Source organism: Sylvia atricapilla, chromosome 1 (assembly GCF_009819655.1).
Source record: "Sylvia atricapilla isolate bSylAtr1 chromosome 1, bSylAtr1.pri, whole genome shotgun sequence".
NCBI lineage: Eukaryota > Metazoa > Chordata > Aves > Passeriformes > Sylviidae > Sylvia > Sylvia atricapilla.
This window is the reverse complement of record NC_089140.1, coordinates 105,432,522-105,453,616: the sequence shown is the minus strand read 5'-3', so window position 1 is coordinate 105,453,616 and position 21,095 is coordinate 105,432,522. Positions and strand designations below refer to the sequence as shown.

General features: G+C 46.8%; 1 protein-coding gene across 1 annotated transcript; it reads right to left on the bottom strand.

Annotated features, from left to right (window-relative positions):
- Nucleotides 1-589: 589 nt before the first annotated feature.
- Nucleotides 590-20,206, bottom strand: GATA6 (GATA binding protein 6). Its single transcript, XM_066329808.1, has 7 exons — nt 20,139-20,206; nt 17,926-18,839; nt 14,445-14,611; nt 11,023-11,148; nt 9,607-9,694; nt 9,380-9,486; nt 590-1,028 (listed from the first exon to the last, which is right to left on the bottom strand). Exons 2-7 carry the CDS (start codon nt 18,818-18,820, stop codon nt 861-863), a joined length of 1,551 nt encoding a protein of 516 aa, XP_066185905.1. The 5' UTR covers nt 18,821-18,839; nt 20,139-20,206; the 3' UTR covers nt 590-860.
- Between the last annotated feature and the right edge of the window lie 889 nt (nt 20,207-21,095).

The window sequence follows — 21,095 nt, the reverse complement described above, 5'->3', positions numbered from 1 at the left end:
TCTATACAGTTCAGCCAGGAAATATGGACTTTCATAAATCTCAGTCACAGTGTACTTTAAAAGTTATGTTGCAGTCTTGAAAAGTGAGTAAATATTTTAAACCAAAAAACACCAATCCCAAAGTCTCCTTAACCAGCTGGACCTTGTGGGACTTGTACCAAATGTTTGATTTCTTCCAGGGACATAGCTGAGCTCTGAAGAGCAGGGCAAGGCACACTGAATTTGGAGAGCACAGGAGAGGTCTGAGGGGGGTCTGATGTCTGAAGACATCAAATGTTCGGTGCGAGAAGTCTGCATCAACTCAAGCTGTAAGCGTTTCTGACACTCATTAAAAGTATCTCACTATCTCTGGTAATTAAAGTCTTTGCTACTCCCTCCCGACACTGACAACTTCCACCAAATTCTGTGGGGAAAAGGCGATGAGAGAGTGAAAACAACTATATAATCAGAAAGGCAGCGCTGCTGGGTAAGTCGAGGGTGTATTTCTGGAATCTATCAATAGGTGTGGGTTTATCTCTTCTTTTTTTGTTGTTGTTTTTTTCTTTTCCTTTTTTTTTTGGCTTTTTTTTGGGGGGGGGGGGGGGGGCAGTTTGAAGGGTTTCTTTGAGAGTGTAAGGCTGCATTTAGCTATCCCCGGTGGTCATTTGCTTTCCCTACATTTTTCTTGCATAGATGAGGAACTGGATGCTTCGGCAAAGCCTCATTCGGAAGTAGAAAAACACCTCTGCCACCAAGGCTCAAAAACTGTTTCAGAGGAATGGTCTTTGCCAGCACTCTCGCCTGCCGCTGCGGCCGCTCCACGGAGGAAACCGTGCGCAGATGTCTGGGGGCTGCCAGGATCCGGCTTCCCTCACAGCAGGTCACGCCAGAGCCAGGGCACACCAGGGATCCTGTCTCACAGATGCTGTCACTTCAGCCGTAGAGGTCAGGCTGACTCCTGTGTACAGCCCATCTTGACCTGAATACTTAAGGTTGCTGCTTTCGGGACTGGTGCTCTCTCCTGGGCCAGACATCACCGATGAGCTCGCCTGCAGGGACGGGGAGAAAAGAGAGAGATTCATTGAGCAGGTGAGCTTTGCACACACTGGGTGTCAGTGAAGCGCAGCCATCATCACAGGATTTCAGTTCAAAAACGGGGATTGCCCTCTGCTTGCCCCCGTGCCTTGAAATCCTGAAACAAAAAATGTCTCAGCATTTGAGCCCAGTTGCCCGGCCCTGCTGCTGGGAGTGATGTCTGTGTTTGAAGAGGTGGAAATGAAACCATGCAATGTGCAAAAAACTTGGAAATCAGCTCGTGATGAAGAAGGAAATGTGCATGTGTCCCACTGCCCCCTACTGAAGAGACACAGGTGCCAACATCAAAAATGTGATCTGAGAGTGGCAGCTTTAGTTTTCCCCCCACCATGGGAGAAGCCTGATACATCTCAATTCTCCAGAAGCAGATATGGAGCACCTCCTGGAAAGCAGTTTTCTTTTTGGGCTCTTCAGCCATTGATACCCTTAAAATCATTTCTGACCCTTCAAAACACCAGCCAAAACCGCTTTATCCCTGTAGGACTGGCCACTAAAGGAGATGCTCTTTTAATCTCCAGCAGAGAAGCACTATGCCTTCAAAGCAGGAGCATTTTTGTTCTGCTGCCTGCACAAGACAACACGCAGGGGAGCCCTGGTAGGCACGGAGATGAACCTCTGAACCACACTGGAACCAGTCCATTTATTTTAACAGAAATGGAGAGTTTAAAAGACAAAGGAACAATCATTTTTTCCATGAGGCTGAGCAGATCCGCTAAAGAGGAAAAATTCGCAGTGCCAGACAGAGAAGGGGCAACATTTTCACCTGATAAAGGAAATGTTTAAGAGCTGACTTCATGCAAAATTAACTCTTGGATATGTCAACTTTAAAACCTTAATTTACTTGTTAATGGATAGTCTCTGGATGAAATTCCTTAAAAAAAAAAAAAAGAAAGAAAAAAGCTATCCTAAACTGTGACTGCAGAAGCTTCCTGCCTGCTGTTTAAGTACGAAGTATACATATTTAATAATTTTACAAGAGTAGAGCTCTTGGCTCTCCTGGAGCTGTGCCAAGCTAGCAGTCCGGACAGAGGAAAAGCAAGGCTTCATTTATTCAAAGGTAATTTCCAAATGCTGTGATGCAGGGCTCTTGTTGCCGTGCTTGACCCAAGGAAAACCTCACCTTCTGAAAGAAATACTCACTGCTAGCAGTCATTTTTGTCTGAAATAACATGGGCTTCAATATTTTTTTGATCTTGTATTAAAATGATTGACTGCTGCTGTTCCTCCATCCAGTCATCAACCATGATCCCGATCCACGAGTCACTACTCAGAAATGCAGAGGAGGAAAGAAAAAAAAAAAAAAAACTATCTGTTCCCCAAAACCAGTTGAAATAGCTCTAAATCTAACAAATAAGTTTTATCAGTCCCTTGAACATACAGTTGCCAATTAGTAACAAGGAATCTCTCTACCCTCTTTGCCTGTGACTGTGAATGGAGAATTCAGTGAGGCAGGTTCCATGCTAACCTGTACAGTCCTGATCTTGCATCAGCCTAGCTTTTCAAAGCCTTCCTTTTATTTCTAATACCTCAAACAGGTTTCTGTCAGCACAAAAGACATAATTTTTAACAGCTTCAGTCTCCCCACAGTGGAAGAAGGCTTTAAATTACTGTTGAGCAGTGTTTGCTCAGCCTGAGCTAAAAATACTAGGAGCTGCTTTGAAAGGTTCCCATTTGCCCATATTTGCCACTGCTGTTCTGGTAGGCAAATATCTTATCAGTACCTGTTTTTTCCGGGCTTGGAAAGTGTAATTCACCTTTTCCTGATTCAGCCCTACAGAGGTGGGGTGCAGGGACCCACAGTTTCCATATGAGGTAATCAGGTACCCCTCCCTCAGGCACCCCAGAAGGGAGGACATGGAGGCACGTCCTGTTTGAAGACTGCCCATCCCTGCCTGTCCAAGGCTGGATTCCAGCCCTGTTGAGCCAGGACGGGCAGGAGCCGGGCAGGACTGCTGGGCCTGGAAACCCCACCCCGGTAATGTCATGACAAATCCAGGCAGCTTGGGCAGCTCCCAGAGTGAGACATGGAAAACAAACTTTAGCTCATGAAAAGGACGTGACGGAATCACAGTTCTGTTCCTGACCCTGCCTACCTTTGCTCTTAGTTTTCCAGCTTTAAGGGATGAGAGATGATAGAAGTTGCACTTAGTTATTAGAAGACTTTTTTTTCAGCTGAAATAAATAAGCTGAACAATGCTGATGAAGTCAATGAGGCCTAACTCACAGGTTCTGGCTCTATTTATAAAAAGGTAATGTCTTTATTTTTATTGGTGAAATCTGATAATAGCATAGATGAGGAAAAAATGGAATGAAGCCCACTGGGAAGAGCCTGCCTCCCAAACAAAGAGGGAGGTTGTGTTTGTACCTGCAAAGGTTCTTGTTTTTACCCAAACCAGGAGGAGCTGGTCATGAGTCAGCCCCCAGGCTGGTTGTCTGCATGAGAGGTGGTCTTTCTGTAGAGGACCTGCCTACCATGTGCAGAGGAAGACCACTGCCAGAGCCACAGAGACAAGGAGATTGTACCAAAACCTGCCATCAGCACCTTAGAGGGGAATGTACTCCCATTAAAGCTGCTCCAGGTCAAAACCAGGCTGCTCAGGCTGCGCTGGCCAGCACTCAGGGAGCAGCAGCAGCAGCTCTGGCTGAAAGACTTCTGCTTTCTTCCACCCACTCCTTCCTGCACTGCCTGCCCACCAAAGAGAGCCGGGAGAGGAGATGGACACTTTCCCCTCTGGCCTTTCCCCACACCTCCGCAGCCAAGAGGGAAATGCGCTGGGCAAGGACAGCTGGAGGGGGTGGCAGAGGGCCTTGATCTAGACCTTTGGTCTATCAGATAGACCTTTGCTCTATCCACTTAACATGTTCAAAATGCTCCATGAATTTTGGACATTACACTAAGTGAGCAATAAGCTGAGTCTCAGCTGAGACTCTCTTCCTCCCCAGCCTAGTTTACTTTTGCAACACATAAATGATATCTACAGTCAGTTAAAATACACTAGCAAAAAATTCTTTCACACATGAAGTGTTGTGGCAAACTGGTGGAGCCCTTAATTTTTCAGCCTCAGACTCCCTGCAATAACTTCCATCCCCACAAAAAGCACGTTTTCCCAACACTATCACTCCCTGGAATCTGAAGAGCAAGTCTTGGCACTGCAAAATGATGGCTTTTTTTACTGATGTAACGACCCTCTTAATACACAAAGTTGTCATTTCTTGCTAGTCCAATTGATCCTCTTGTTTATACTGCAGACGTGTAAGTTTACATGTCTTCTAATCTCTCCTTTGTATTATAGCAACATAAATCTGTGGTTAATACTTCATTAATTTCCTAAGGGAGGCAACTTCCAGCATGGCTTGGAAAACTGATGACCCACTGCTGTCAAGGGCTGTATGAGTAACTGGCTTTATTGCTTTGGCAATAAAACAAAACCAAGCAAAAGGTATGCGTCCATATCCATATAGAATTTTGGGATAGAAGCAAAAATACTTTTTCTTTGCTTTTCCCCACTGAAACAAAAAAGCTGGATCGCTTCCTTCTGTTTGATATAAAAATGAAGTGCTCTCTTTTGGATACATATACACAGAGTAAAGAAAATAATCCAACGTAAAAGAAAAATACTCGGCTTATGAAACTGAGTGGGGAGAAGAAAGTAGCATCCCATTTTGTCCAGGAGTGAGGACAGATGCAGAAGAGGTAGGAGACCAAGAAAGATTTAAACTGGAGTCTAGAGTATCAGATCTCCAGCGGCATACCGCCCTGTCTGCCACGCTCTTTGGTATTTTAGGTTGCCACGTTCCTCATGCCTCCTGTTGATCTTATTCCATGTGGTTTAGATAAATATTTATTCATACCAGGACTGAGGCACCGTGTTCCCATTTTCCAGGTGAAAGTTCTACCAACCATGCTGGTGAGCCTTTCTCATGGAAACTCTGTCCCAACTCCTACAAAATTATTGTATACAACTGGAATACTATCATCAGATAATCTGAAGGACCCCTGGACATTCAACTTCCCAATACCCAGGTGGTTAGCATATTGTTTTAAGAGGTCAAATCGCCAGTTCATCCAGACTCTGGGATATACTCTATGGAAGCTGATTTCCCCATAGCCAGCATGAATGTCCTACCAAGTTACTGCCTAAACAGGAGCAAACAACATCACCTCTAACCAGCTCACAAATCTTCTTCTGAAGAAAAAAAAAAAAAAAATCAAATGCAGGAGAAGCCATTCATCTAATCTAGCCCCATTTGTCCAGCATTTGGGAAACAGTTAAAACCACATTTTCCTGCCAGCTCATGAAATGCCAAGGCCATCTCAGTCAGCTCGCTCATTTCTCACCCTTCAAAACTGAAGACCTAGTCCTGAATCACTTCTCAAGGTAAACTTCTGAGAGAAGTGAGCACTAATTTTACCTCCCAAGTTTTTCTGTGGTTTGAGATTATGGTCCTTCTGAGAAAACTCCAAACTGAAGGCAAAGGACACAGGGAGAGTCTTCTGAAAAAAGAGCTCCCCTGGTGCTGATGAGCTTTTTCTGACATCAGTTGTGCCTCAAGGAGCTGCCATAAAAAGCAGATTTTACAGCAGGTTTTGTACTGTCTTTGTCCTAATAAGGGAATAAAGTCCTTCTGGTTATCACATTTGTTGGAGCCCCTGCATGGAAATGGATGGGTTTGCACTGCAGACCATGTCCTTCATTTAGCAATTTATTTGGTGGAACTTTTCCCTGTACAGCTTCAGCAGCATCAAAGGGAGAGCAGGTATAGATGCAGATGCAGGCTGTCTGAAACCTTCAAATCTTCTTTTTATGGGGATGTAAGGCAACTTCATATATCTTGCAGCTGGACCCTTTCCATATTAGTAACACAGGACACCCAGTACTTATACTGCTTAGGAAAACAGAAATAGGCCTAAATCCTAGGTCCAGATGTGAATTTGGCAAATAGCCCCTTTACAATGGGACAACGAAATATCTCCGATCCAAACATTTCTACATTTTGGGATGTTTGAAATCAACTTTGCCCCCAGAGCAATTCATTTATCGTATCTCTCGAATGTTTAAACTTCAGCTAGAACGTAAAATCAACATTTAAGGTTCTTGCTAATTTGTCTCAGAATTGGCATCATGTAAGATTCCCTTCATGAAATGGATAGTCTCAAAGACATTGCCAAGAGTAATTGCTGCCCTCCTCTTTTTCTGCCCTCCCTTCTTTATTTTGCTTTAAAGAGATAAAGAAAGGTAGGGCAAAAAGTGAATGTTACTGACACAAATGAATTCTGCTGAATTTCATTTCCATTAGATTTCTACATAACTGGAAACTTTTTTGGCAGCCTCCCACCAAAGGCATAATAAATTGCTTTTGTACCAGTAGAGGAATTTGTTTTCTCTGTTTCATTTAGCAACAACATTGCTGTGAATTTCACACAAGAGTTTCTAAAACGTCATCAGATTTCTCTGCCTAATGTCAATTTGGCATTTTCCCCCTCTTCACAGAATAAAGGCTAAAGAAGCAAAAACAGAGGAAAACAAAAACAAGTTGCCATGCCCGTTGCGTAATGCACAGGGAGCAAACCGGGTTCATTATTGAAGCAGGTGCATGTTTTTCAGCAACATCACCAGCACCACTGTCAGGAATCAACATTGGTCTTGTTAAAGTGACCAAAGATTATAAAGCCTGGATTCATCCATCTGAGAGTTTTATTTTCCCTCCTGTCATGAGCTGGAGAAGTTTATTCTCCTTGTGCAAAGCTAATGCCTATTCTAGAAAGAATTAAAAACCTTTGATCGGTCAATGAATCAACTCAAAACGAAAAAGAAAAACTAACCAAGGAAAACAGAAGTCTAGTAGAACACCTTTGCTTCAGCATGTGATCATGCAATCTGCCTTGCTAACATCCCTTCACTCACTACAGCTTAAAAGGGCTTTAAGAGTGCTCAGTCCCTTCCATAGGATTTAGACCCTTTAGAAATTATTTTGTGCCCTTTGCAGCTAGTGATCATGTTCCCAAATTATGTCTGGGACAACAGGAGCCAGTCTTGAATGCCACCACTTTCTGCTTTAAACTTCCAGTCTCCTGAGTCCTCATCCCTTTGAATTACAAATGCTTGGGCAAAGCCAGGAGCCTAGGTGAAGGATGTGACCATGCCCCTGATATATCCTGACAACTGCTCCCCTGCAAATCCTCTTTTCATTTGCATACATCTGGGACAGGGGCACAGAGATGGGACACCAGCAGCCCTTCACATAATTTGGGATGGAGTCAGAGGGATGCCCATACGTCTGGTTGCCCCTGCAACTTCCTCTCTTCAGTGCATGTCACAGCCCCTCTCCATCACTTCCCTTCATTGAAATTTTTCACGAGGGGATATTTGCAAGGGCTTTGCATATGCAAGGCACATCTGATCAAATCATGGTGGGGGAAAGGCTGTGCAGATGTAACCGTGCTGCCGGCTGGATATGAGGGGACAGATTTTCCCAGCTGTTGTGCAGGTGTCCTCTCCCAGTCTGATCTACTATGGAAAAATCAAGGAGAACTGAAGTTCCGTCACCGGGGGTGCCATCATGTAACTAAGAGTAGCCTCAGGGTCCCTCCTGGGAGTTACTCTTAGTTGCAAACAGCTCTCAAGGAGTCTTTTAGCCCACAATCCATGCCCCTACACCACTCTCCTCTGGTACCCACACAGCTCCATCTGGCAAAACCATATTAAAAGTGGTACTATTAAAATTATAACATAAAGATTATTAATAACATGTTTGATGTGCTCTTCTAAGGAGAAATAGAAAGGAAGTCAGGTTTTAGGCAGTAAAGAAGGCAGCAGCATAGTGGAAATGAGATCTCGTCTATATGGCCTCTCCTTCCCATGGCTGTCTCCCCAGACAGCACATGGCCGTGCTGCCTCAATGTCTGCTGGGATTGTGCTTCCATGTCCATCTGTTACATAAATCTCACCACATTGCTCAGGATCACAGGCACTGCTTAAGGTAATGCAAGGAAAATTTAAGGAAAAACTGGCTACTTTTTTCCTTTGCAAATATAAGGGAGAGCTTAAAACAGTGCGTATTAGTTAACTGGGAAAGTCTGAAACTGCAATGGTTCAGTTTTCAGTTAGTGTTCCTCTTTTTTTGATGTGATCTGCTTATTTTACTGTATTGACAGGGTTTTCTCATGTCAAAGACAAGCCTGTTTAGTAATATCCTAGTCTCACAGGATCCAAACCCAAAACCCAGTGCCTCTGAAATTGGGTGGCCCTGTCAGTCCACAAACAATCGCATTTGCTAAAAAATGGGTTTTTCCTCCCCTTGTACAATGAAACTTTGTACATTAGAAATTAAACTATTGAAAGGAATTTGGATGTTGGGAACACCAAGACATACTGAAAAATAGCTATTATAAACAATGTCTTCTTTTCATTAATAAAGGACTAAAGAAAGCCACATTAGGAAAGTTTCTCAAAAAAATGATATGGCAGATTAAGGGATACAGAAGGCTGAGGAGTGAGTGTGGATATGGATAGGTACAGCCAAGGGGTTAGAAATTAATCTACATTAAGCTTCACAACTTTAGCAGTAGTATTTATCACACATGCTGAGTGAAGAAAGGAAGTTTGAGATGGTTGGAGTACATGATGTAAAATAAGGATCAAAACTAAAGTGTGATCAGCACTCCTGGGTGCTCCTCTGGAGCTCGGGGCTGCCAGATGCTGAGCACTCAGCCCCTGAAGAGCCTTCTGTGGGCAGAGGGCTGAACCCCCATGTATTGCAATCATCAGGGTGCTCCAGCCTGCTTTCAGCTGGGCTTCGATCAGGGTTGAATTGTACATTTTAGTTTAAAAGAAAAGCCTTTATGATTTACTTCAAACAGCAGGATAGTATTTTTCTGGGTTTTACCTGATAGAATAATGCATAAAAACATGTATGTATACATACATACATACATACATTCAGATAGATAGATAGATAAATAGATAGCATTGTTTCTCGAAAGGACCAGTTGGGCATATTTTATTGTCTTCTGTCCTAAAGAAGACCTTTGAAATGAAAGAACCTGAATATTTAAAAACAAAATATCTGCGGTTAAGCTGTGGCTAACAATCATAAAAATTATATAGATCTTAATCAAGAAGGTTTGCAAAGTACTTCAGCTTGTCGTTCTGTTTACAGCTATATGTAATATCCTCTGAAAATCTTGTTCTAGTATCAGCTAACAAAACTGGAAAGTTTGTTTAGATTATTATTCTGCTAGATAAGATAAAAGCTGTGATAACACTGCCCAGTGATCAGTCTGCTTGCAGACACAGACACTCACCCCAGAGGCTGCAGTCTGTGCGCCGGGAGAAGCGGTTTTGCTACAGTCGTCTGAGTTAGTAGAAGACGTGGATGTCGGAGTCATAGGAACTGCAGTAGTACTGTTACCTGAAAAATTGGGAATTGGTATTAAAAAGAAATATTTTCCAGATGGAGAAGAAGAAAAAAAAAAAAAAAAAAAAAAACTACAAACTATTGCAGCTACACTTTCTTGTATTTTATATTTACCAGAGCATGCCTTTGATTTATTTATATTCTTAGGTTTTCGTTTCCTCGTCTGAATTCCTTCTTTTTTCATAGCAAGAGGCCGAGGAACCTGAAAAAATTAAATTTCCACACCAATCACAGAGTTGTACATGTACTCTAATATCAAAAATCAAAATACACTACAGGACCAGATGTAATATTGCAAATGTCTGTATAGCAATTCAATTTTTTCTGCGTCACAGAACTAATTCTAAAAAATGTTTGCGATTTATTTGTGCAAAACAATATTTTGATTCAAGGGGAGTTGTAGCTGAACTAAGAAAGTAGGAAAACACTTTATTCTCTATGCAAACTTGGGAGTTTTTCAACCCCTCTATCAATCCACAGGAAAACAGCACAGAATTAGGGAAAACTAGCATCTTTTGGCAATAAGCCATAAGAAATTAAATTGGATGGGGTATATCTGATCCTTGATTTATTATTCCAGTCAGTTAGGAATTATCTCCAGTGCCTGATTCTGAAAAGAAAGAATGTATATGGGAAAAAAAATCTTCCTCATCCTGTGGACCAGCTATACAAACCAGATTATCATGAGGAAATATCTTAGGACAGAAGCTTTAGAGTAGAGGAATCGACTTAGTATTTGTTCCTATAAACAGTTCTACCCATAATACAACTTTATGGTATCTAAATTTATATTTATAGAGATAAATTTATATTTAAATGTGCTCAAAAATCATCTTCGTGTTCATTACAATAATAATTATGCTACAAAAACACTGGCTTAAAATTTATTTTAACACCAGTTTGAGGAAAGTCAATTCATGTGTTTTCTATAGTCATAATATTTAGACCTGTGACCTAATTTACATTTTATTGAAGGCTAGACCATGTCACAATCATTCCTAATTCCCTTGCTCTTCAAACACTTATGCTTGACTGTAACGCAATCCGCAGGAGTCTCACCCAAAACACCCTCCATCATACTCAGGACAGAGGGGTTTTTTTTTACTTTGCTATTGTCCAACAATGGCTGAAATTGCATTTAAATTTTTTTCTGGCAGAGCAAGGCTTGAATTACGCTCAAAGTTTTGGTGGCATAGCTATGTCTGTCCATGAAAAACTGTCTCATTAAAGGTCTAGGGATTTTTTTTCCCTACTAAAGACCTGGTTTAAATCCCTGTGGCAAAAACACCACTGCTGCTCATCCAGAGGTGGTTTCTTTATTTTCTTAATACGAATCTGTTTAGAGAGCTACAATGACAAACACACAACTAGCCAAAAGCATAACAAGCTAAAGTGCTACAACCATATTCTAATGTCGCACATTTTTCTGTTGTTCTACACATTTCGCTCATTGCTTTTTTGAGGACCACCCCTTCCCCAAAGCAGCATCCAAGCCAGCAGGGGATCTCCCCTGGTGAAGCAGCCACTTACCCCATGGAGCTTCATGTAGAGGCCGCAGGCATTGCAGACGGGCTCGCCCTCGGCGTTCCTGCGCCACAGGGTGGTGGTCGTGGTGTGGCAGTTGGCACAGGACAGGCCCATCCGCCGCGACGAAGGCTGGAGGCAAGCACAGGCAAACACGGGTATAAACAGGAGGGCAGGGGAGAGTGATTTATGTCTTTATGCTTCGTAAAAAGTCCTTTAACACATGGCGGCGATGGTAGGAGCCTTTTTTAATAGTTTCTGTCAGCAACAGCCCAGAATTAGAACAGAATTATCCTCATATCAGAGAGTGGAAAGATGGTGTGAGGAAGTACCAAATGTCTTTCAACCCTGGGCAGTCACAGCAGAGGCAAAATTTTCGTTTGGCAGCTGGAGACCAGGAGAAGTCTGTTCAGACCACCAGGCATACCGTTCTTTTTCCATCAGGACAGCTAGGAAATATCCCCACTACAGCTCCATCGAGCTGAAGAGAAGGCACATCTCTCCCATGCCACCTCTCCAGACAGTTCAATGCCCTCTCCCCTGTATAGTGAGTGAAGAGACAGCTCTGATCCTGCCACTGATACTCCTGACTCATCGGAAAAATCATCGGAAAACTTCCCTGGGCATCCCAGGGAAACACAAACAACGGCACTACTTTCATTAAAAAAATCTTTTTATCATCACCCATTTTATCTCCATACAAAAAACAACATGCCTTGGGAGCATATTGTACAGGGCAGAGCCTCCCTCGGCCAGCAGAAAAGCTGGTGGGGGACAACAAGGTTCCCACTGCAAACAAGCCATTTATGACACTCTTCCGTGGAGTTTGGAGCCAAGATGAAGCAACGCTGTATCAGAAATAACCGTACAACCCAGAGCTTTATGGCCACAGGCTGTATATCATAAGTGAAGGCAGTCCTCATAAACATGTGAAATGAAGGTGAATGGGTTATAAAAGTCCCTGTAACAACTGATCTCTTTTACGTTCATCACAAGCAAAGAATTCCAGCTAGATCATAAATCTAGTCTTTTTCAAAGTATCGCATTGTCAAAAAAATACAAAAAAAATATGTGCCTAGCTCTGTGTCTGGCAGCTGAACAAGTTTACACGGAGAAGTCAGTTTTAGAGGATTGCATTAATCTTATTCTGACTATAAAGTGCCCATAACTGAAATTACTAACTTAAGGGTACAATGCCCTTCCTCTTGAATCATTTACTGCTAGGTTGTTAGATGTAACTGGGTCACCTTTGATACCACAGGGCTGCCTGCCACTGGGAAAACCAATAAAAATGTTTTGAGAATGAAGAATATTGCGAGTACTGAGTTTCTTGAATATTGTCTGTTTGAGTGTCTTTAGCAGTAAACCGTCATTTTACACCACAGCTCAGAAAGAGCTCCAGATTAAATACAAATTTTGTAATCTTGAATCAGTAATCCATTATTAAGTGTGCAGGGAAAAAAAAAGCAAACCACCCAGCCAAGTGTTATAGAGGCTGAAGTACACAAATAAAATTTTTAATCTTAAAAACCCAAGTATCATGAAATCAGAAGTTTTGACCAAGTTATTAAATATGTACGGACACAGAGCTCAGATTGGGCCCTCAACTCAATACGTGTTTTACGTGATCACATTGAGTAAAAGAAAATTGGTCGTAACACATATGCTTCATTTTCTTTCTCTGCAAGTGAAAAGCTGTCAGCTGTTTCACTCTGTTAAATCTTTTTCTTTCCTATGCAGCCTGGTCTAAATCTTCATACATTTTATTTCAATAACTTTTGGTCATTCCCATATCTAAACAGACACGGAGTTTTGGCATGTTTTGAAGCTAAAACAACTTTTCTGATGCAGGAATTTTATCAGAAACTTTGGGGCAATCCAAACATGTTTAGCGTTTTCAAAACATTTTCCCTTCTCACCTACATATTTCCAACTGTAGGAACACAGAGTCATGGCTGATTTATAGTTATGGCCAGGGTACTCGGTAGGGATTGTTACACAGAGCTATTTCAGAGTTATTTTGCTGAGGTGTCAGACTGAAATTGGGCCGTAGTTTGACTCTGCTTTAGTCTTCTCACACCCACCCTTCCCTCAAAAAAAAAAAAAAAAAAAAAAAAAGGGGGACACAGAAATGCTGGAACCGGGTGTCAGCTCTTTGAAATCTGCCTTGGGCCAAGGTGCCACAGTAAGTTGGGCTCTGACCCTTGAGGCAACTGGCAGATCTGGCCCCTCTACTGCATCTGTCCCCACTAACGGGATAACACCTTGTGTCATGAAATTTACTGGACAACCAGCTAGAAAAAACAAGCAGGTAGCAGCAGTAAACCTCTGGCTTAAATTAACTCTTTGGCTTAAAGAAAGGTCTTTAAGCAGAGGTGGGTTGGTTCCCACATGCTTACTGTCCGCTCTGATCATTGTGTGTTTGGGTCTTGTTTCCCCTTGGTCCCGTAAGAGCACTAAATTTAAATGGTTGAGAAATAAAGAACTGTAGGTGTTTTTAGCCCAAGGAAAACAGGCATGGAGCAAAGCAGCTGGCATGATTGAAAGGGGCTTGAAAGGCTGATGGGTTTGATACACTGTCTCCATACACAAGGGTCCAAACATCAGCTTGGATTATTGTGGTGTGATTTATTGTGGCTCGCTCGGTAACAGCCATTACTGAAGAGCGTATTCTTTCTGTCTGCTGACCTCCACCCAGATTTGCTAAACATAATATGCAGTTCCCGCTTGTTAAATTTTCTCCTTGCCTATTCAGTGCCAGCCTGAGTTATAAACAGGGGTTCTGGTTTGTACTATTTATTTCCCCCCCTAGTTTTAGGAGTATATTTTTAGAAAAATTGCCGCTCATTTCTTAGGAGTAAAACAAAACAAAGGCTATTATCATTGTTTAAACAATTGGTTTTCTTTGAATTATATACAAAACTTGCTTACATTCCCAAGGATCGAGCTCTCAGCAAACAAAGCAGGTCTGGAGAAATTCCTAGCCCTGTGAACAAACATTTTCCAACCTTGATTCGTTTTTGTTTTGGTTTTTTTCTGTTGGAAATGTCCAACATCACCAGCACAAATTTCTTCCAAGCCACTGAATCCCCCTCACAGATGGGGTTCATAGTTTGAAAATCACGGCTGGCCCATGCCTGGTATGCAGCTCACAAGAGGGCAGAGAGATTTTGCCAGCTCAGAGCCTGGAAGTGGGTCCGAAGCAGTTCCCAAAAGACTGCCAGCCCTGTCAGCCCTCATTGTGACCAGTTTGGCCTGCAAACCTGCTCAGGAGCCCCACTTCAGTTTTGCAGCCAAGAGGATCACCAGGCTGATACTCTAATTGCTTTCCCTCATCCTTGCCCCAAATTTCTCCCTGGCAAGAGCTGACGGGGGTTCCTCGGGTGGAAACTGCTCTCTCCCCCCTCCTCCTCTCCCTCCAGACTCACCACTCTCTTTTGGGGCTTGATGAGGGGCCGGCTGAGGCCGTTCATTTTGGTGTAGAGCCCACAGGCGTTGCACAGGTAGTTTCCGGTGCCGTCCCTCCTCCACAGCGGGGTCTGGATGGAGCCGCAGTTGACGCACTCCCGGCTCTCGGACAGGTCCTCCAGCAGCTCTGGGGGCAGGAGCAGAGGGGAGAGGCGGTGGGCACGGCTGCAGAGCCCGGTGTAGCCCCGGCAGAGCGGCCCCGGCCCCGCCGCGCCGAAACCCGGGTGCCGGGCGAGCGAGCGAGCACCCGGCCCTCAGAAAAGCAGTTCCCCGGCAGTGACGGCGGCCATGCGGCGAATTTTTTTTTTTTAACAAAAATTCTTAGGTTTTTCTCTTCCTTTTTTTGGGTCTGGTTTTGTTTTCCTATTTATTTCAATCTGCCGGCCCCGGCGCCGCGGTTGCTCTCCGAGCCGCAGAGAGCCAATGCGCCCCGACACCGGCCCGCCGGAGGGCTCAGCCCCGGCCCGCCGTGCGCTCCCGTCGGGATCTGACCCTTGGGAGATTCGGCTGGGGTCCGCTGAGTGGCGGAACCCCCGCCGAGGTGCCCACAGGACGGAAAGGGAGGTGCACTTGCCCTTAGAGGGGAGCAGAATGGGGAGCGAGGTGGCTGTCAAAATAGCCATTCCCAGAGACACCCTGGGACGTGGGTATAAGGAGCTGTCGTTTTGCCCAATATTCCCTAGGGCCGAGGCTTGGCAAGAACTTTTCTGCACTAGCTCTTATTTTAAATGCCTCGCAACTAGTAAAGCTTCAAGTTTAGAAGCAGCGTTCGGGGCCCTGGTGTGCCAAGGCAGCGACGGGCAGCGGCCGCTTTGCCTCGGCTATCGGGTCAAATTAGAGCTGGTTTGTAGGAAACAGAGGAAATGGAAAAATAAGCGATATTGCGCCTTCTGCTTTCACAGTTACTGAGCATTGAAGGGAAAAAAAAAAAAAAAAAGGTTTAAATGAACAGGGAAAGGAAAAAAAAAGATAACCTGCCTATAAAAGCTAATAATTTTATCCATGTGAATCCTTGTTCTGATTCACCCCTCCATATTTCAGGGAGGGGGGAATAAATATTTTACATAGACTGTGCCACGTTGTGCAGAAATAATAAAAGGAGACGTTTGGATTTTTACAGCTTTCGAGTCAAGTCTGGGAATGTATGTTTCAGACTCAGAGCGTCATTGATTTTTTTTTTTTTCTCTCTCTCTGCTACCTGCCTACATTCATCATTGGGTTATTCTCTTACATTTCACTGCACAGCGAAAGGGAGCCCGTAAAAGTCGAGCAGATTTGGAGACTGGGCTGCGGTGACACGGCGGGCATTGAGCTGAGAGAGAAGCGGCCTTTTGGCCTGAACCCATCCAAATACATTTCTCTCCTCCCTTCGTTTGCGAATTATTAGGCGCTAAAGAGGAACGGGCACACGGCAGAGTCCAGAGAGCACAGTTCAACTTACGTTGTCAGCTCCTAGCTCTTAGGACATCGCTAAGATTTATTATTCTTTGCACTAAAAGCACCATTGAAGACTGTTACCAGAAAAATGCTTAAGGCATCAAGGACGCTGGAACTTAAAACAGCAATTTGTCTCAGCTATTTATTTTATAGCATTGCCTTCGTGCCTGCAGAAAGAAATTTTACCGTGACAATATTTCTCAATTCAAATCAAGGCATTTTCAAATACTTTTCCCCCTAGAGAATGAGTAATGCACTTATCCCCAAGGAAAGCAAAATAAAGTTTTAATTTTAGATACTGTTTTAACATCTCTACGAGTAAAGTTAAGAAAGCTTGATCAAACTGTCTAATATTTAGCCCTAAAAACATGTATTTCGGCTACAGTTTTCCTACGATTTTGAAACGGGTCAACGCGTAGCTTCGGCTTTGCTCCCCCGTTTCGCCTCGCGGGAGCAGAAAACTCGCCTGGCCCAGGAGCTCCGGGCTGCTTCACCCCGCTTTACATCGCAATGCGGCTGCCCTGGCACTCGTCCTTTCCCTCGTGGAAAGGCTAATCCCTACCCCTCCGGCCCCCAGCACTGGTGGGAGTGAGGCACGAGGGCGGGAGAGACCCGCTGGAGCAGGGGAAGCTGCTGTGCTCCTCGGCTGCCTTGACACTCCTGCCCCAACCTCCTCCAGCGCCTGGCTCCTTCACTTCTCTTACTCACCCCTCTCCTCTCGCTGCCGTGATATTTTCCAACCCCAGTTTCTCCCGACAAAATAATAAAATAAAACAATTTTTAAAAGCAACAGAAAAAAAAAAAAAACCCAACTGATTTTTTCCCCTCCATCACCTAGTTTCACCCAAAAACGTTTTTCATATTACCCTGAGATGTGGCTTTTCCTAGCACTGCTACAGCTGATTTTCTTCCCTCTGTCATGATATTAAACACCAAGTGGGAGGCTTAAAATACTTAAATCTACAAGATATCATCGAGAGACTGGAGGAGCATTGTGTGTGCAGCCCCACAGAAAGACGAAAATTCACGGAATAATTTTCTGCAAAACTGCACTGAAAGAGAAAATCATGGTGTCTATAAAATATATGCACCTGGTGGGTAGTTTATGCTTAAAATGAATGATGATCAAACTTGTGTGCATACACACATTTACATAAATATGTATATATACATTATATATTTGTGCATAAATATATAAATATATATACATAGCCACACACACCTCTCTATTTACGTATACATAAACTTATTCTAAAGCTGAAGAGATTGCAATAATTGCTAATCTCTCTGCCTCTGATTAAATCATGGCAGCTCAAGCTCCACTTCTACAATTGATTTAACGACACTGAGAATTTCCTTAACTAAAACAAAAAGTAAGGATGGGACACCTCGGAAATGAAAACAAAAACTCCAGCAGGACTATGGTCTGTATTTTAGCAGCAGTTTAGAAATTAGGTTTCCTCATTCCTATACGAGGGTTTGCCTCATTGCTTTTCTTTTTTTAACGAACCAGAGAAGTGTTTTGTAGTTGAAACAACCCAAAATGGGTTAAGTGAGCCCCTGCAATTTTTTTCTACGATACAAGAAAGATTAATTTGCAATGAATTTGTCACCGTTTCGCGTCCAGATGACTGCATTTAGAGAAAGCAGGAATGCACTGATTTGGAAAAATTAAAAATTAAGTTTACGCTGGGCAATTCGTTTTGGGATCTTCGGGCTGGTAACCCCAGTTGCCATACACCAAAAAACGCCGCTTTTTTTTTTTTTTTTGAGGTGTATTTTTCCTCCTAATTCAATACAAACGACGGGAATTACCTCCGCTCCAGAACAGCCACGGTCCCGAGACCGCCGTCCTGCCACCGACCCCGGGGCCGCCCCTCGACAGCGAACCCCTGGCCGGGGCGGCCCTACCGCGGCTCCCCCGTGCCCCCGGCACCCCCGCCGCCCCTCCAGCGGGCAGCCCCGCCATGCGGTCACCCTCCCTGCCCTGCCCGAGGGTCCTACCTGCGCTGGGTGCCCGGACGGGGATGGGGGCGGCCCGGCCCTGGAGGCAGTGCAGCATGGAGTTCTCGAAGGGCGCCGTGGGCCAGGCAGGGGCGAGCTGCGGCCCCACGTAGGACGTGTAAGGGCCCGGGTAGGAGCCATTGAGCGGCCGGGCCAGGGGGCTGTACTGGTCCCTGGCGCCCAGGCTGTTGCTGTAGGCGCCGGGCTCCCGGGAGGCCCCGTTGGCCACCGGCGGGCTTGGGGAGTAGGGGAAGCGGCCCGAGGGGTGGGAGCCGCCGCCGCTGCTGTACGAGGGGCTTTCCGCGGCCGGCTGCGACCAGACGGCGTGGCCGCCGCCCGGGTGGCTGGGCTGGGCCGCCCCGCTACCCTGCAGGTACGGCAGCGTGGGCAGCATGGAGCCCACGCGGGTCGTGGGCACGTAGACGGGCGAGCTGGGCGTGGAGTGCATGAAGCCGCCCGGAGATCCGTCGTAAGGCGTGGGGCCCTGGGCGGCCGAGATGGCGAGGGTCTGGTACATCTCCTCGGGCTGCTCGGCGCCGAGGGCGCTCAGCTTGGGGCCGCGGCTGGACCAGATCAGCTTGTTGGTTTGGTCTAAGTCCGCGAAGAGCAGGATGTCCTCCCAGCTGGGACGGCCGGAGGGGTGCGGGGTCCCGAAGTGCACGTAGGGGGCGAGCAGCGACCTGCCCTCGGCGGCGGGCGGCGGGGCCGGCCGGTGGCTGTCGTCGGTCTCCGGCCGAGGAGTCTTGGAGGAGCCGCGTTCACCCTGGGAGCCGGAGGAGGAGGACGGCGAAGGAGGAGACGGGCGCGGCTCCCTGGTGGCGAAGGGGCAAGAGGAACCGCCGGCGTCCGCAGCGCACCGCTTCACCGCGCACCAGCCGCCTTCAGCCACGGCCATCCAGGTCCCCTTCTAGCCGCTGGGTGTGGATGGGGAAGGGCGAGGAGGGGAGGAGGAGGAGGAGTGGAGGGGGGGATCCGCAGGGCAGGGCGGGGAAGGACACAAAAGAGCAGGGAAGTGGGGGAGAGAGAAATAATAATAACAAAGTTTGCAAACAGGACAGCCCGTCTCCCTCCCGTAATGAGATTCATCAGGGCTTATCTGGCCCCTCTGAGCGCTTAATCAGTCATGCCGCCTCGGCACTGTTGTCCCTCGCCCCGGCGGAATGGGATCAGGCAGCCCAGGTCAAGACGGGCCGGGAGACGCCAGTCCCGCGGGGCCAGGGGCTCCGGCCCCGCTCCCGCACCGCGGGAGGGCTGCTCCCCGCTCCTTTCGCATCCCGGCCTGCGGATTTGAACATGAAGCACGCCGGGGCAAAGGTGGGCGTAAAGGCGTGGGGCCAGAGGGGGGCGAGGGGGCATTTTTCCCTGTCTCTGCCCTTCCTTGGCTGCTGTCGTTGTTATGATTATTTCAATGAATGAGTCATTTGACTCGGTTCCACAGAGAAAAACAATTAGTAAGGCGATCCCTTTAAGGTTGCTTCGCCGGAGAGCGATGTTAGCTCTTCCGCGCATCGCCTCGCTTGTTTGACTATTTGCAGCCCAAGGTCACAGAAAGGAGGAGGAGGAAGAGGAGGAGGGAAAGGCACCCGGGAGACGGGAGATGCGCCGGGCCCGGAGTGTGCCCGGCGGCGGCGGGACACGGAGCGAGGCCGGGCGGGATGTGGCTGCCGGAGGGGCCGGCTCCGGCGGACAGCCCGGGCTGGGGGCCTGCCCCGAGCCCCCGCACACCTGGCGGGGGTGACACCCGTCCCGAGCCGAGCGGTGTCAGTCCGGAGCTGCTAGCATGAGGAAGGCCGGACAGACAGACACAGAAAGCCCGGTGCTCAGCCCCTGAAAGAAGGGACAGAAAGCGAAAGGGGACACAGAGAAGTGACAGCAAGAGAAGGCGAGGCTCTCCGTTCTCAGCCCACCTCGGCGCTCTCCAGATAACCGCAGGCACAAGAATACAGGACACACACACAGAGCCCCCTCGCAGATAGGCACCAAATACGTCTTTCCCTCCTGCGAGATAACTAGGAGATAAGGCTCGGGCAGATAAGGCTCCAGGCACCGGCATCGGATGTTTGCCCACACAGTCTCCCTCGGGCTCCCCAGCCAGGGGCAGCCGCCGCCGCGCCGCGCTCCCCTCGGAGCGCCCGAGGGCAGAGCGGCAGCGGCAGAAGACCGAGAAAGAAGTAGAGAAACCGCGGCGAGGCAAGCAAAGAGAGGGGCCAAACCTGATGCCGGTGCCCCGCATGGGGCCGGGGCGCGGGGCCGCGGCGGGCGGTAAATCCAGTGCGGCGGGGGCGAGTGGCGGCGGCGACTCCGGCGGCGGCGGCCGGCGGCTCATGTATAAAAAGGAGAGAGGAGGCGCCTCTCGCAGCCCTGCCGGAAAACTGCAGGCAGCCGGCCCTGATTGGGCTCGGCCAGCCCTAAACAAACACGGGGCTCCGCAGGGGTGCCAGTCCCGGGGCCAGCCGGGCCGCCGCTGCCGCGGGGGCGGGGGGGCACCTCGGGGCGCCCGCAGCTGAGGGGCGACGGACCCCTGCTCGGGAAGCAGGAACGAGCAGCGAGGGCTGGCTCTGCCAGATGCCCCAGTCTTTTTCTTTTCTTTTTAATTTATTTTATTTATTTATTTTTCTTTTAACTCAGAAATAATACACACGCTTCCCTCCTTCCCCATGAAAACTTTTTTTGTGGTGAATATTCAACTTCTATAAGTTTGGGGTTTTTTTCCTCCTCGCCAACCGGCATGTCAGCGAATGTCCCCTGGCAGCGGCCCCGGGGGAGATGCGTGCCTGGCTTTCACTGTAAGCAGTGCACGTATCCCTCCCTCGAATCTCCTTAGTTTTTGTTCGTCAAAATCCTAGCTATCCGAGATGAGAAAAATGTGGCTCCTCCTTGAGTTGCCCCAACTGTCAGGTGAAGCCAAAGCAAGCTGTGGGATGTGTCCATCCCAACAGCTGGCGGTAGGCATTTTTCCTCCGTTTCTTTCTTATTACCCCCCCGCTCCTCAACCCTCTTATCTCAGCTGTGTACAAACTGATATGGTACTTAGCAGGAAAGTGACTGGAAATTAAAATAACTTCGTTCACCAGAGGTTATCAGCTGGATATCTGTCATCATCAGTTTGTACAGAAAGTCATCTGCGGCGAAGGGCTGGACTAGAGCAGAGCCGGGCTCTCGGCAGCCGG